Raw genomic sequence first — 17,700 nt, 5'->3', positions numbered from 1 at the left:
CCAGTATTATATGAAATGCTGAAGGGTATTCTTTAAGAAGAGGAAGATGAAGAAGGTAAAGATATAAATTATGAACAACAAATACACATCTATCAACAAGTGAATCTAAAAATCAAGTGAATAAATAATCTGATGAACAGAATAAACTGGTGAATATAATAGAATCAGGGGCATAGAAAGGGAGTGGACTGACTATTCTTTGCAGGGGAAAGGGGTGTGGGGGATACTGGAAGAGACTGGACAAAAATTGTACACCTATGGATGAGGACGGGGGGGGGGGGGGAGGTTGAGGGCAGAGGGTGGGGTGGGAACCGGGTGGAGGGGAGCTATGGGAGGAAAAAAGAGGAAAAACTGTAATAATCTGAAAAATAAAGATTTAATTTTTAAAAAAAAAAAAAAAGAAAGAAAAAAAGGAGCCCAGCTGGTGTGGCTCAATGGTTGAGCATCAACCTATGAACCAGGAGGTCACAGTTCGATTTCCAGTCAAGGCACATGCCCAGGTTGTGAGCTCGATCCCTAGTAGAGGGCGTGCAGGAAGCAGCCGATCAATGATTTTCATCATTGATGTTTTCCTCTCCCTTCCTCTCTGAAATCAATACAAATATTTTTTTAAAAAGAGGAACTAGTCATTTATTTTTAAATTTTCTCCTCTCTTTTTCTCAAATGCTCTGAGTGAGGAATTCCAACAGTATAAAAAGATATAAAAATGAATAGAAAATTTCCCTCTTCTTTTCATCCCATTCCCATCCCTCAGGAGTAACCATTACTAATAGTTTCTGATATATCTTTCCAGAAATGGTCTATGCCAGTGATGGCGATCCTACGACACGCGTGTCAGAGGTGACACGCAAACTCATTTTGGGTGACACGCATCGACAGAGACAAAAAATTGCATAATTCAAATATTTGTCTCTCGCAATGGCCAGAGTTGGGCATCACTCGAGTAATATTATTACGTTACTCATGATCAATAATGCAATTCTAAAACAGGATGTAAACATGTACATTGGTGTTGCGTAGCAAAGACACATAGTGAAAACATCCAAGATACATTGTTCCAATATTGACATTAATATAAAAAGGTTAAGAAAAACACTATAAAGAGATTAATCTTTACTCATGACATTTTATTTTTACTCGAGTGACAAAATGCCCAATTCTGGAAACGGCCTCATTATTGTCAACATGTGCCTCGGGTAAGCTGCCCGTGCGTTCGGGTGCATTCGGCAAACAGACACACTTGATCGCCATGTTCGTTAGGAGACAGGAGTGGGAGGGTTAGAAGAAAAAGATATACAGTGCAACAGTGCTCGACAAGACATTCTGCGTGTCGGATAATTGATTACAGCACCATATATTTGTTGGTTAAACATACTATCTTTGAATTGTTTTGCACCAGGAGTCAGTGCAACAACACTGCAAAAAGTTAATAGGTAAGAAACCTATCGACCTTTTATAAAAAACGCTGTGATTTATATTTATTTATTTTTGCAGCCTTCTGATGGAGAATCAATAAAATAAAAAAGCAAGATTGAATGATAAAGGAAATGGAAGTAGCAGTAGCTGACCCTTTCAAGACATATGGACCGAAATGTACGGGATTGTTGACAGAAACAACAGATCATTGTGCATACTGTGTAATGAAACGGTAGTAAGCAGAATGTGGAATTAAAGAGACATTTTGAAACTAATCATTGTCAGCTCTTGTAAAAAGTATCGATGAAAGGAAGGAATACATTTCTAGGCAGCTACACCTCTATAAAAGTCAATCAAATTCCATCATTAAATTTGTAAGATGCTCTACAAATTTAACATCAGCAAGTTACTGTATTGCTCACTCCATAGCTCAGCATGGAAAAGCCCTCAGTGACGGAGAATTTATTAAGGAAACATTTCTAAGATGTGCACCAGCTCTATTGCACGATATGAAAATAAAGATGACATTATTAAAAGAATTTCTGAGTTACCACTCAGTAGAAATACTATCAAAGACAGAATAATAGATCTTAACAAAAACGTACAACGCCAATTAAAAAAAGACTTAAATAGTTGTAAATATTTTTCGATTTCTCTTGATGAAACTACTGATGTCACATCAAATGCTCGGTTGGCCATTATTGCTAGACATTCTGATGGTCTCACAATGAGAGAAGAGTTGATAAAGTTAGAATCAGTGCCAATAAGTACATAATGAAACGAAATATGTACAGTTGTTATAAAAACATTCAGTAACCTAAACATTGATATCTCTAAAATTGTGTCAGTCACGACAGATGGAGCACCAAATATGGTGGGAAAATGTGGGATTCCTGAAATTGTTTATGGAAGCTATTAGACATCCACTTGTACCTTTTCATTGCATTATCCATCAGGAGGTGTTGCGTGCCAAATCGGGATTCTCAGAATTGAATGATTTAATGTCAGCTGTAACAAAAATTGTGAATTTTATAGCTTCTCGATCCCTTCACAAGTGAGAATTTTCTGCACTTTTACACAAAACCTACAGTGGACTACTGATGTTCAGTAATGTGAGATGGCTGAGTCGAGGTAAAGTACTTGAGCGATTTGTGGAGTGCTTTGAAAAAATTACGGTATTTATTGAGAATAAGGATCTGGCAAACTTTCCTCAGATCAATGATCATAAGTGGGTCAGCAATTTGATGTTTTTTACAGATTTCTCTGTTTATATGAATGAACTGAACTTAAAATTATAAGGTTTTGGCAAAAGTATTGACATGTTTGGATACATCAAATCTTTTGAAAGTAAACTTAAAATTTTCAAGCGAGATATTGAAACTAAAACTTATAAGTATTTTCCTGGAATAAAAAAGTATTTCGAGAAGGCTACTACAACAAGTGTAATGGAGTCCATACTTATGTACCAGAATATAGTAAACTCGTTATTTGAACAGTTCAGCGAAAGATTCGACCAATTTAGAAGCCTAGAACAGACCATTAAAACAGTTAAGTATCCGGATGTAGTTGTTTACAGTACTTTGGAATTAAAGGATTTCCAATGGATGCAAATTGATGATTTAGAGATGCAACTTGCAGATTTTCAAGGTAGCATTTGGACTCGTGTTTGTCAACTTAAGGTCGAAACTTGAAAATCTGGAACGAAATCATCTGAATAATGAAGAGTGCAACTACGAACAAGAAATTTTGAGTGCTTAGAAGAGAGTACCTGACACTTTTAGTGACATAAAAAATCTAGCGATAAGCCGTAACCGGTTTGGCTCAGTGGATAGAGTGTCGGCCTGTGGACTGAAAGGTCCCCGGTTCGATTCCGGTCAAGGGCATGTACCTTGGATGCGGGCACATCCCCAGTGGAGGGTGTGCAGGAGGCAGCTGATTGATGTTTCTCTCTCATGGATGTTTCTAACTCTCTGTCCCTCTCCTTTCCTCTCTGTAAAAAATCAATAAAATATATTTTTTAAAAAATCTAGCGACAGCTTTGCTAACAATTTTTTCATCAACATATTTTTGTGAGACTTTGTTCTCAGCATTAAATAATATTCAAACGAACAAAAGAAACCGGCTAACAGATGAAATTAGTGGCGCTTGCTTGGCCTTGAAGTGCACCAAGTATGAACCTGCAATCGAAGAATTAGCAGACAAACTTCAGCACCAAAAAAGTCACTAATTTCTAGTTTTCATACCATTTGATTATCATTGTTTTTATGTTTTTTTTTCCTAAATGTACATTGCTTTTCTATTTGTTCATTTTATACATATTTTTGGTTGATTTTTCTTTGTTAAATGGCATTTAAATATATAAAATAAATATCAAAAATATATTGCCGAAACCGGTTTGGCTCAGTGGATATAGCGTCGGCCTGCGGACTGAAGGGTCCCAGGTTCGATTCCAGTCAAGGGCATGTACCTTGGTTGTGGGCACATCCCCAGTAGGAGATGTGCAGGAGGCAGCTGATCGATGTTTCTCTCATCGATGTTTCTAACTATCCCTTCCCCTTCCTCTCTGTAAAAAAATCAATAAAATATATTTAAAATATATATATAAAAATTTTTTTACTATGGTTGCAAATATCAAAAAAAAATTATGAATATTTCTATATGTGACACAGCACCAGAGTTTAGGGTTTTTCAAAATTTTGACATACTGAGCTCAAAAGGTTCGCCATCACTGGTCTATGCACATGAATATATCTTCACACTATCCATCATGTCCTGCATCTTGCCTTTTTCTTACTTTAGAAGAAATTAAGACAACATTTTTTCATTTCTTTGACCACATGACCAAACCAAATACAAATTAGGTTGGGAAGGTCATTTGAAATGGATCTTCAAAGATTATATTGCTAAGGTTAATTGAAAAACTAGAAAAGTATGAGGAAAGATTTAAGAAATCAAGTTTACATGCTTAGAGTTTTAGAAACCCAACGACAGTAAAATTTTAAGTTATTATTAGGTGGGCCTCAGTGTGTTGTTTCTACTTTTGATAAATAACAGGGACCAGAGAAGTGATGTGGGATTAGATTAGAAAGGGCACTAAACGTCAGGATAAAATAAAAGCAGTAAGAAAACCAGCCAATGTAATATACCACACTAACAGAATGTAGGAGGGGAAAACACAAGATCATCTTGAATGATGCAGAAAAAGCATTTGACAAAAACCAACAGGAAACTAGAAATAGGAGGGAATTTCATCAACATGATAAAGGGCCTTTACAAGTCACAAACAGAAATAACTCTCAGCTGACATTGCATCAATGGTGAAAGACTGAAAGTTTTCCCACTGAAATCAGGAACAAGACAAGAATGCCCACTTTCACCAATGCTATTTCAACACAGTGCTAGAAGTTCTAGCCAGAGCAATGAGGCAAGAAAAATAAAAGGCATCAAATTGAAAAGGAAACCGTAAAACTATCTCTATTCACAGATGACATAATATATAAAATCCAAAAGAACCCACACAAAAAAGTTACTAGAGCTAATAAACAAATTCAGTAATTTTGCAGGAAACAAGATCAACATGCGACAATGTTGTGTTTTTATAAAGCAGTAATGAACAATCTGAAAAGAAAATTAAGTAAACAATTCCATTTACAACTATCCAAAAGAATAAAATACCTAGGAATAAATTTAACCAACGAAGTAAAATACACTGAAAAGTACAAAACATTGAGACAGAAGTTAAAGGAAATCTAAATAAATGGACAGATATCCAGGTTCCTGGATTGGAAGACTGGATTAGTCAGATTTCTCCAGAGAAACAGAACCAATACGGGATGTGTGATATGTGTGTGTGTGTACAGGAACCCTGGATTCCCAGTTTCCTTTGTGTGGGGGTAAATTAAGGTAGTGTAAGGAAGTGGCTTTTGCAATTATGGAGGCTGAGAGGTGCCAAGATCTGCAGTTAGCAAGCTGGAGACCTCGGAGGGAGAGTGAGTGGTGTCATTTCCAAGTCAGAGAGCCTGAGAACCAGGAAAACTGATGGTGTAAGTTCCAGTGCGAGAGCAGAAGAAAACTGATGTCCTAGCTCAGTAGTCAAGTGAAGTTTCTCTTAATCAGTCTTTTTGTTATTCAGGTCTTCAATTGATGGATGAGGCCCATAGACATTTGGGAGGGCAACTGATTCAAATGTTAATCTCACCCAGAAGCACCCTTACATACAAAATAATGTTTGACCAAATGTCTGGGCACCTCACAGCTCAGTTAAGTTGACACATCCAAGTAATCATCACAAAGACTTAATATTGTTAAGACAGCAATACTACCCAAAGTGATCTACAAATTCAAGGCAATTCTTATCAAAATTTCCAACTGCCTTTTCTTCAGAAATGGCAAAGCTGATCCTCAAATTCATATGAAATTTCAATGGACTCTGTAAAAACAATATTGAAAAAAGAATAAAGTTGAGGTCTCACATTTCTTGATTTCAAATATTACTACAAAGCTACAATCATCATGACAGTGTAGTACTGGCATAAAGAAAGACATACAGACCACTGAATTAAGAATTCCAACAAACCCCATACATCTGGTCAACTGATTTTTGACAAGGGTCCCAAGACCATTTAATGGGGAAAAATAGTCCCTTCAAAAATGGTGCTTAGGACAAGTAGACATCCACATGCAAAAGAATGAAATTAGACCCCCTAACTTATACAAAAACTAATTTAAAATGGATCAACAACCTAAATATAAGAGGTAATCCTATAAAACTCTTAAAAGAAAACATAAAGGTCTGTCTTCATGATCCTGGATTTGGCAATAGATTCTTAGATATGGAACCAAAAGTTTGAGCTACAAAAGAAAAAAACAGGTAAGCAGGACTTCATCAAAATTAAAAACTTGTGCCTTAAAGGATATTACTAAGGAAGTGAAATGGCAACCTATAGGATGGGAGAAAATATTTTCAAATCATAAATCTGGTAAGGGTCTAGTACCCAGATTATATTTAAAAACTCTCATAATTCAGCCCTAACCGGTTTGGCTCAGTGGATAGAGTGTCGGCCTGTGGACTGAAGGGTCCCAGGTTCGATTTCGGTCAAGGGCATGTACCTTGGTTGCGGGCACATCCCCAGTTGGGGGTATGCAGGAGGCAGCTGATCGATGTTTCTCTCTCATCGATGTTTCTAACTCTCCATCCCTCTTCCTTCCTCTCTGTAAAAAATCAATAAAATATATGTATATTTTTTAAAACCTCTCATAATTCAAACAACCAAGAACAAACAAACCCAATTCAAAAATGGGCAAAGGAATGCTCTTCTGCCACAGCAGCCATGGTTCTGCCCTACTACCCCAGGGCTGTTGGACTCAACAAGGGCCACAGGTGAACAAGAACATGAGCAAGCTGAGGCACGGCCACCACTGCAGGTGCCTCACCAAGCACACCAGGTTCCTATGGAACATGACCCGAGAGGTGTGTGGCTTTGCCCGCCATAAGCAGCGTGCCACGGAGATACAAGCGCGCCCCAACGTTCATCAAGAAAAGGCTATGGCCTGGCCAGTGTTGTTCAGCGGGGCGCATACAGAAGGCAACCAATCGATGTGACTCTCTCACATCAATGTTTCTCTCTCTGTCTCTCTCTCCCACTTCTCTCCCTCTCTTCTACTCTCTCTAAAAATCACTGGAAAAATATCCTCCAGTGAGGATTAACAACAACAAAAGAAAAGGATGCAGACACATATTCACACCGAGAGGAAAAGAGAGGAACTGAAGAATGTCCCTTCGTCCATGAGGAATGCAGCAGCTAAGAAGGTCTGAGTCCCATCCCCAATGTGTGTAATAAAACCTGTTCAGAAACCTGGGCTTCCAATGGTGGCACTGGGAATGGAGGTGGCATCTGGTCCATCATCTGCTTGAGACTCCCTCCTGGAGTAGTGATGTGGGGCATGATGGTGGCACAGAAAGAAGCAACAGACTGGCAGTACTGACAATGGTTTTACATCATAATTCAGTAAGTTCGTGTGTGCCAGAAAAAAAAATGGCATAGGATTTGAATAGACATTTTTCCAAAGAAGATATACAAATGGCCAATAACCATATGAAAAGATACTTAACAACATTATTAGCCATTAGGAAAATGCAAATCAAAACTACAATGAGCCCTGGCCAGTCTGACTCAGTGATCAGAGCAGTGGTTCTCAACCTTCCTAATGCCGCGACCCTTTAATACAGTTCCTCATGTTGTGGTGACCCCCAACCATAAAATTATTTTCATTGCTACTTCATAACTGTAATTTTGCTACTGTTATGAATCGTAATGTAAATATCTGATATGCAGGATGTATTTTCATTGTTACAAATTGAACATAATTAAAGCATAGTGATGAATCACAAAAACAATATGTAATTATATATGTGTTTTCCAATGGTCTTAGGCGACCCCTGTGAAAGGGTCGTTCGACTCCCAAAGGGGTCGCGACCCACAGGTTGAGAACCGCTGGATTAGAGCATAGGCCTACAGACAGAAGGGTTGCAGTTTCAATTCCCAGTCAAATGCAGGTACCTCAGTTGTAGGTTCAATCCACAGCCCAGTCCAATCTGTCAGGCCATGTGGGGGAGGCAACCAGTCTATGTGTTTCTCTCACATCAATGTTTCTCTCTCTCTCTCTCCTCTCTCTCTCTCTCTCTCTCTCTCTCTCTCTCTCTCTCTCTCTCTCTCTCCTTCCTTCCCTCCCTCCACCCTCTCTCTCTTCCACTCTCTCTCTAAAGGTCAATGGAAAAATATATTGTGAGGATTAAAAAAAACAACGCGATACCACTTCACACACAGGAGAATGGCCATTATAAGACAAACAAACAAAGAACAAAAATGGAAAATAAGTGTTGGGTGAGGATGTGGAGAAACTGGAACCCTTGTGTATTCTGGTGGGAATATAAAATGGTGCAGCTGCTGTGGAAAATAGTTTGGCAGTTCCTGGGGCAAAAAGTTAAACATAAAGTTACTAAATAACCCAGCAACTTCTTTATGTCTAGGCATATACCCAAAAGAATTGGAAACAGATACTCAAAAACTTGTACATGAATGTTCATAGCAGCACTATTCATAACAGCCAAAAGGTTGGCAATAACTCAAATGTCCACCAATGGAAAACTGGATAAAATGGAGTACACAGAGTAGACTATTACTCAGTTGTTAAAAGAAATGAAGTACTGATAGATGCTATAACTTAGATGAATCTTGAAAACATTATACTAAGTAAAAACAGCCAGACACAAAAGGTCACATATTGTATGATCCCATTTATATGAAATATCCAGAGCAGATAAAAGCAGAAACAGAAAGCAGACTGGCATTGCCAAGGGCTGGGGAGTGGGGAGTGACTGCTTAGTGATATGAGTTTTCTTTTGGGGTGATGAAAATGTGTTGGAACTAAATAGAAGTGGTGCTGCACAATATTGTGAATATACTAAATGTCACTGAGTTATACATTTCAGTTAATTTTATATGTGTTTCACCTAAACTGAATAAAAATCAAGAGATTTGTGTTCGCTCATGTACATGCACACACACACACACACACACACAGAAAAAGAACACCAGGAAAGTACTAAGTTGGGCAGTAATGTTGAAAAAAGAAAACATTTGTTTAGGACATCTCAAGTTTAAACTGACTACCAGCCATCACGTAGCATGTTGCCAGCACCTATTCACACAGATCTTTGATATGGCTTTGTATGTCCAGTACTCTGACCTCCCCTTTTATTTAGAAATAGCATATGTAACCCAGATTCCAGCACACACTAGCCTCAGAGCAACTCTCAATTTTTCTAAGCATCAATTTCCACATCTGTAAAATAAAGTATAGCATCAGCTTTAACAGACCCAGTGTGACTATCAAATTAAATAACATATATAGGAATTGTTAATAAAATTTTAAATGATAAATAAATATAAAATTTTGTGACCTGCCCATCCAATGAAACTCATCCAAAGATTGGAGGGAAAATACTGATATCCTAGGAGAAAATTACCTGTGCTATGGGTTTTGGTTTTAAGTATTAGCTGTGTCAGTTTGCAAGCTCTACTTCCCAGTCACACTAACTTTTACTTCATGGGGTTGCTATATAGGTTCAATGACAACATATGTTGAAGTGCTTCATACATTGTCAAGTGGTAGTCAAAAAGCTTGGCTTTAGAAAGGCACTAATGGCAGTGGGGGAAGTCAGTGGCTTTAAGTCCCAGCTCTGCTACTTAGAATTGAATCTTGAGTAAGAGTAAGACACATTTTTTATCTGCGATATGGAGGCAAACAGACTTCAGTTTAAAATCTCATATTAGGCCCTCATTAGCTATATTAATATCTGAGTTTGAGTTTCCTCATCAGTAATAAGATACAATAATTCATACCTTGCAGGGTTTTTGTAAATATTAGAAATGTACAGAAAGTGCTTAAGGCAGTAACTGGCAAATGGCCGATGCTATTACTACAAGTATATCCCCTTGCCTATTACAATAAGTGTGGGAAAGTAGCTATTCAGCAAATACTTATCGCCAAGAAAGCTGACGTACAAGCTTAAATGTTCAACAAGCATTTCCAGAAAGAGGTGTAGAAGAGTACAAAGGCAGACAGGGAAGCAGTTAATAAAAGGACAGTAACAGCCAAGAAAGCAAACGGGTTAGCCCATAGCAGAGAAGATGAAAGAACAACATACAGGGCCAAAGGAAGAGCGCTCAGGAAGTAAGGCAGCCTAAAATCAAATGCCAAAATAAGTAACAACAAACAAGTGGCAATAAGGAATCATTGCAAATGAAAGCATGAGAATGAGGGGTACTTGAATAACCAAAGGAAAAAATGGTAATAGGAATTACTACTGAAAGACCACTGATTTGACCAGAAGGTGGTCAGTCACTGGTTACTTTCCACAGGTCTGTTTCATTTGCTAATGACAAATACTAAAAGCCTACTACTGGCAAGGCTCTGGTTGGGCAGCCTGGGGCATGCTGATAACATAAAACTACTCATTGCCCTACAATCTAACCCTTCTGCTGCGGGCCTCGCTGCAGGCCTGTGGGCAATCACCCTCTTCTTGCTGGAGCCTAGACTGGTCCCCACAGCCAGGTCCTAACTGGGCTTCTGCACAACCTGTTGCTGCTGCCTCACTGTGGAATCTGGTAACCAATGTGCCTCAGCCTCAGGGCTGTGCCTCTTATCAGCCAAGAGCTAATCTTGTTGGGTCTGTGTTTTCCAATTTTTCTACAGTGAATTGGAATTACACTGTAATTGGAAAAATACTTTAAAAAAGAAACAGGGAGATTTAAAACCTGTTCAAAAAGTAAACAAAAGGGGAAAAAAAAGGAGGTAGGCAAGGCAATAGCTGGACAGGGCAGAAGAGAATTTTGTTGTTCTTATTTTAATTGAGGATTGGGGATATGTGTTCATAACTGAATGGACCATGGGAATTCTGTGTGGGACCGAGCTTCCCAAAGCTTATCACCCAGGAATCTTGTCAAAAGGTAGTTTCTGATTCACTAGGTCTAGGGTGGAGGCCCAAACAGTGGTGTGATGATTCGAAGAGCTTGTGCATCTCCTTGGTAACAATACTCCCACTGTGGCAATTTCAAGCTACCAACAGGAGGCCACCAAGCAGCTTGGGAAGAGATGTACACAGTCAGGTGGAGACCAGTAAAAGCTGGCTCCAGCACATCCACATTACTGCATTTCTAACAGACGCCAGGTGATAAAAACGCTGCTGGTCCGTGGACCATATTTTGAGTTGAAAGGAAGAAGATAACAGTAAAGGGATTAGGCTAGGACCGTGGTAGGCAAACCGCAGCCCGCAAGCCACATGTGGCTCTTTGGTCCATTGAGCGTGGCTCTTCCACCAAATACCACATGCGGGCACACACGTACAGTGAGACTGAAACTTTGTGGCCCATGCGCAGAAGTCGGTTTTCGAGTCTATTTTGAAGAAGTGGCGTTAGAAGAAGTGGGGGGTGTCAGTAGGTCAGTCGGGCGACGGGAGACAGGAGACGCAGCGCAGGGGGGCCGCGGGATCTGCAGTGCAGGGGAGGTGCCAAATATCAACAGTACTTAAACTATATAGGTAGGTTAATAACAATGTACCTACCTATATAGTTTAAATTTAAAAAATTTGGCTCTCAAAAGAAACTTCAATCGTTGTACTGTTGATATTTGGCTCTGTTGACTAGTGAGTTTGCCGACCGATGGGCTAGGATAAAGGAGACGTGAGATGATTTGGGACAGTAGGGAGAGACATCATCTAGATCAGGGTTTCTCAAGCTCAGCATTACTGACATTTTGGGCCAGATAAGGCCGTACAATGTTGGATGTTTAGCTGAATTCCTGGCTTTCACCCACTAGATGCCAGCATCCTCCTCATCCAATAGTCACAATCAAAAAGGTCTCTGGCCGAAACCGGTTTGGCTCAGTGGATGGAGCGTCGGCCTGCGGACTGAAAGGTCCCAGGTTCGATTCCGGTCGGGGGCATGTGCCTGGGTTGCGGGCACATCCCCAGTGGGATATGTGCAGGAGGCAGCTGATCGATGTTTATCTCTCATCGATGTTTCTAACTCTCTATCTCTCTCCCTTCCTCTCTGTAAAAAATCAATAAAATATATTTAAAAAATAAAAAAAAAACAAAAAGGTCTCTGGACACCAGTGATCTAGATTCATCTCTAACAAATGAAGGAGAAGGAATGGGTACCTCTTCTGCTGAGAAAAGAGACATTAAAGAGGAGTGGGTGGAACACAAAACCATGAGACAATGAGCTCTTTAGATGTGAGCAAGCTCAATCAAGTAGGAAAAAAAGGTTATCTGTTTAGAAAGAGTGCAAGGAGGATTGAAAGTTTAAAAGATCAGAAAAGTTCTAGAGAGTAACAGAAAGGTTCTGAACCAAGACAATGGGTCCAACAAGAAAGAAGTAGAATCAGGGATATCTTTGGCTCTTGGGAGTCAGAATTGCCTGGGTTCAACTCTGGCTGTACCACTTACCAGCTGGGTGACCTTGAGCAAATTATTTAACAAGTATAAGCCTCCTCATAAGAAAACTTCATAGAGTAGTCATAATAATGCATGTTAAGTTCTGAGCACAAGGTTTGGTACACAGTCATGCTCAATGTTAACTACTATTATCAACATTGTTATTTTCCTTGAAAAATATCTGCTTCATTTGGCTATTGCTTTAAACTTCTCTGATGAAACAAAACACATGGAAAGACCTGAGGCATTATTTGTTGATGTGCTTTATAAACACTGTACTCATTGTGGAAACAGAAACTTTGTAGCTGACTGAGGAGGCATGAGAGTTGTAGAAGCCAACCAAGCACTCATTAACTGACGCTCCCAAAATCACAATGAATGAGACAAGGTAAAAGGGAATGAAAAGCCAATAAATCCAGGGAAAACAAAAAGTTAAATTTTACCTGCAGCTGGCAGGTTTTCATAGGACTCCAGTTAGCACAGAGAATGTGTGATGAACCCTAGTACAGCCGCCATAGAGGGCAGGTTTATAAGAACCAACCTGACTTCAAGTTGTTCATCCTACAATAACAGTTGCTGTTGCTGCTGGGTTTTTATCTAAGTCAAGAACTGATTAAAAACACAGAATCTAAAGTAATCCCTTTCAGAGGTTCTCAACCTGTGGGTCGCGACCCCTTTGGCGGTCAAACGACCCTCTCACAGGGGTCACCTAAGACCATCCTGCATATCAGATATTTACATTACGATTCATAACAGTAGCAACATGACAGTGATGAAGTAGCAACGAAAACAATTTTATGGTTGGGTCACAACATGAGGAACTGTATTTAAAGGACCAGAAGGTTGAGAACCACTGCTTTAGATACTCAAATAACAGTCTGCAGCGTGGAGGATTCAGAATCATCACAGTGTTCTCTTCTAGGTTTGAGTAGGTACTGAACACCTATTTCAAGAGTACGACATTTTCCCACTACTAAAATTCTTGGGAGCTCATGGAGGGTTCTGTCTGTCCCATGTACAACTGACCAACGAGGGATGGGAAGCACGCCGGGTTCAAGAAGCTCCTCAGTGTCTGTGCAGGAAAGCTCTTCCCGACTAGAACAATTAAAGATCCTCCAAGAGAAATGTAGAACACTACAGAGAATTCAAAAATAAAGTTCATTCTAACAGGAAACTTACCAAGATGAGGATATAAGATCCCCATATAAGACTCCTTCAGCCTAGCCTGCTGACTTCAAGCATTTTACATCAACAAAAGAACAAGAGCCAAAAGGGCAAACATTATCACGCATACCGAGCTTATCAGCTGTCTGTATGGGGGCTAAACACCGGGAAGAAGAGTTGATGTCACCACCGTGCAGGTGGCCAGGAACCAGGGTCCTCAGCCAACCACAGCCACCGGATTCCCAAGCTTCCAAAAATAGCTATGACTTACACACAAGCGCTCGGCCAACACCTCCCAGACGACAGTCTCATAGATGGTGATGAGATGGGGGTCACTTCTCCAACGGTGGCCAAGGGACGTGAAGATGCCCATGATTAACAGGCACGTGGTCTCAACTAACAGGAGTCCCGAGAAATGTACAGAACTTGCTCTCCCTGAAAACAGTCTCTTCTCTACATCAACGCCACTGACTCAAAACTAAGATTTATTCCCACCTGTTTCCAGTCCCTGCCCTAAAAATGAATAGAACTGATCTCTGAAAGCAGAGAAAACCCTGACTCGGGTGCCGGCAGGCACTGGGAGCACCTAACAAAGCCATTTCCATTAGAAAGCGGCATACTCTCATTTCCAGGTCTCTTTCACTTCCGAAGTTCTAAGAGGAAGTAAGCGTGTCCACCTTCTACACTACCGGCCTCCCGAGTGCAAGGAGAGGGTAAAAAGGTACCAAAGGTCTCGCGCGCGAAGGCCTCTGACAGCTCTGTGTTGCAGATGTGCCTGGAATCCCTCGCTTCCAAACTCGCGTGTGAACACCCGGCCCACGTTCCCCGGTTTGCTCCCTGGAGGGGCGATGGGGAAGCGCGAGCGGTGACATCCCGGAGTCGCAGGGAAGACAGTCTCACACTGCCCGCTTCCAGGTTCCCTCACACCGACGTCAGCCTCGGGTTTCCTCCCAAAGCGCGTTCCTTTCCTCGCGCCACCGGAGCCCAGAGACCCTGGTGCGGCTCGGGGTCCTCGCAGACACCCGGACAGGCACACGCCCCCGCCTCGGCGCGACGCCCCCTCCCTAAACCCCGGCGACCAGCGCGCCCCTGCGGGCGCTGCGGGGAGACGGGCGGCTCTAGGGAGCGTGGCCGGCGGCGAGGGCGCAGGGGGGTCGCCAGGACCCGGCCTCTCCCCGGTGCTGGTAATGCCGGCTTTCGGTTAACTTCTCCCGGGGTGAGACTCTCTCAAGCGGATTTTAAAATAGAAACAAAGCGCCAAGACCACCAAAGCCGCCCTGGAAGTTCCTCGGCCCCGGGCGCGGCCCGGAGCGCTCTCCCCAGACACCGCGGTGCAGACACCCCGCGCCCGCCTTCCGGCTTCGTTTCCCAAAACATCTGATGCCCCCCGTTCCGCGACCGAACCGAAGTCTAGGAAAGACTCCAGCCTCCTCCCGAGCCCCTTCCCCGCGCTCGCCCACGCCCCGCGGTGGCCCCTCGCAGCCCCCGCCCCGCCCGCAGGCCGCGCCCGCGCGGCTCCCGCCCTAGCCCCCCACCCCTCCTCTCTCCGATCCGGAGCCCGCCCCGCCGCTCCCCGCACCCCGCGCCGCCACGGAGCCCACCGAGCCGTGGCCATCGGCTGCTCCGGCCGCGTCGTCCTGCTGAAGCTCCGCAGTCATGGCCGGGTCACCGGCCTCCCGCCACCGCCGCCAGCGCTGCCTCGCAGGAGGAGGAGGAGGCGGAGACCCTGCCACCGCCACCGCCTCTGCCCCAGCGCGCGCCGGAGGCTCCGCCCACACGCCCGCCATCACCGCCCATCATCCCGCTCCGGCCCTGCCTCCGCCCCGCGAGCGCCGGAGGCTCCGCCCACACGCCCCGCCCCGCCCCCGCCGAGGGCCGCGGTGCTCTGCGTGCCGTGCGCACCGGCTTGACCCTGGCGTCGGCCACGTGACCCCCGCCCCGCCCACAGCTAGCGGTCGGCATCGCCACTCGGGGAGGTTACGTTCGCGGCGGGGTGCCCAGGGCACGGTTTTCCGGCGGCGGCCTCTGCGTCCCGCGCCCCTTCTCCGTTCTCTGCTTCCAAGATATGCTCATGTCTAGGACCCGCCGCCCGCTCAGCCTTGCCCTCCGAGGAGTGAAAGCTGCTCCCCAATTTGGGACCCGGTCTAGGGACAGCGTAAATAAAGGGCTTCCCACCTGGTCACGTGGTCATTCCTAAGTCCAGCGACACGAAAAATTATTAATCATCTTTTAACAAAGGAGAGAAGTTGGATGAGTGGCCTTCCGAAACTTAACGAAACCTCTTCACTGCTGCCCAGCGTGGTGCCTCACACTGGCGTGGGCATGGGCAGTATGGACAGTAGCCACTGTGTTTTGCCACCAACAAGGACGGGGTGGAGGGAGAAGGGGTTGCAGCTCAGTCCCTGCAGACCCGGCCAGCCACGTGCACACGCTGCACTGCTGCCGGGATGGAGAGGAACTTAGCGGAGGGGAAGAAGTTAAGGAGAGGCATTTGTGGTTACAGAGCCTGATGTAAGCACAGCTCTTTCTGCAGGGTTCCCCAACGGCCCAGCACGAGAACTGCCCCCAGGAGCGCTAGTTCCAACCACGGTCACTCCCACCGATCTTGTTACTTTAAAGCAGTGGTTCTCAACCTTCCTAATGCTGCGACCCTTTAATACAGTTCCTTATGTTGTGGTGACCCCCAACCATAAAATTATTTTTGTTGCTACTTCATAATTTTGCTACTGTTACGAATCGTCATGTAAATATCTGATATACAGGATGTATTTTCATTGTTACAAATGGGACATAATGAAAGCATAGTGATTAATCACAAAAACAATATGTAATTATGTGTTTTCCGATGGTCTTAGGCCACCCCAGTGAAAGGGTCGTTCGACTGCCAAAGGGGTCGCGCAACCCACAGGTTGAGAACCGCTGCATTGCTTTGGGCAATGTGGCTATTTTAACAATGGTAATTATTTCAGTCCATCAACATGGACTGTTTTGAGAGTATTATGTTAAGTGAAATAAGCCAGACAAAAAGAACAAGAACTGTATGGTTACACCTATATGTGGGAAATAAAACAAAAAACAACAAATGAACAAATAAATTTAAAACCTAGATACAGCAGAATGGTGGTTACCAGAGGGGAAGGGGGGTGGGGAAAGGACAAGGGGGCAAAGAGGGCCCAATACATGTCAGAAGGAGACTTGGCTTCAGGTGGTGGGCACATGATACAGTGTACAAATGTTGCGTTAGGAGGTTTTACACCTGTAATTTGACGGTTGCCATTTTACCCCAATAAATATAAAAACATACTAAAATAGAAAAAAAATTCTTAAGTTGTCCCATTTTAGATTTTCTGGAGTTCAAACTGAAGTATTGTAGTATTTTGTTAAGTTTGAGCAGATGCTTATGATAGCATGTTAAAGCTAAGGTGCCCTCCGTTGAGTTGTATTTTGAACAATTTGGTGGATATTGTAACTACTGACCATGTTTCACATTTACATGTATCACGAGGGCACGCTTTTGGCTCTCCAAAATCGATGCTCAGGCTGGGTGTAAAAGCGCCTTTTTGAGGGGTTACTGCTTTTACCATTGCCCTGGTCCTAGCCCTCGGGCAGCATCTTGGTGTGAATTTTTTATGGATAGTGGCCTTTCCTGTGCTCCCGGCATTGTTGTTCGTGCGACTGTGATGTTTCACCGGCAGGTTTTTCTAGTCTGCATGTGCCCACGACTTGTGGTCTAAGGACACGGTGAAGCTCCCATGGGAGACCTGATTACTCTCAGGAGCCTGAACTAGGACTAGGGATAGATACTTCTTTTGCCTAGAGATACAGGGGCCCCCTATCCCTGGCAGGTAACTTTTGAAGAGATCAGAATCTTCCACATTCAACAGGCTGTGTTTATGTCTAATGGTTATAAGACTATTTTTTTGTGTGGCTTTACCCCCTCCCCCTTTTTAAAAAAATATATTTTATTGATTTTTTACAGAGAGGAAGGGAAAAGAATAGAGAGTTAGAAACATCGATGAGAGAGAAATATCAATCAGCCGCCTCCTGCACACCCCCACTGGGTATGTGCCCGCAACCAAGGTACATGCCCTTGACCGGAATTGAACCCTGGACCCTTCAGT

General features: G+C 43.0%; 1 protein-coding gene across 11 annotated transcripts in view; it reads right to left on the bottom strand.

Moving 5' to 3' along the window:
• Positions 1–15,337, bottom strand: part of USP28 (ubiquitin specific peptidase 28) — a 72,503-nt gene extending 57,166 nt beyond the window's left edge. The window contains exon 1 of one of the 11 annotated variants that reach the window (XM_036324294.1): positions 15,181–15,337. In XM_036324294.1, coding sequence (XP_036180187.1) covers positions 15,181–15,237 — 57 coding nt within the window. In that variant the 5' untranslated portion in view covers positions 15,238–15,337. Of the gene's footprint in view, positions 1–13,850; positions 14,988–15,180 lie in introns of those variants that run through there. The other 10 variants (XM_036324302.1, XM_036324303.1, XM_036324298.1 and 7 more) reach the window with 10 other exon arrangements.
• Positions 15,338–17,700: the final 2,363 nt, after the last annotated feature.

Source organism: Myotis myotis, unplaced genomic scaffold, assembly GCF_014108235.1.
Source record: "Myotis myotis isolate mMyoMyo1 unplaced genomic scaffold, mMyoMyo1.p scaffold_m19_p_10, whole genome shotgun sequence".
In the NCBI taxonomy this organism is placed as follows: Eukaryota; Metazoa; Chordata; class Mammalia; order Chiroptera; family Vespertilionidae; genus Myotis; species Myotis myotis.
The sequence above is the reverse complement of the archived record's forward strand: the minus strand, read 5'-3'. Positions and strand labels throughout refer to the sequence as shown.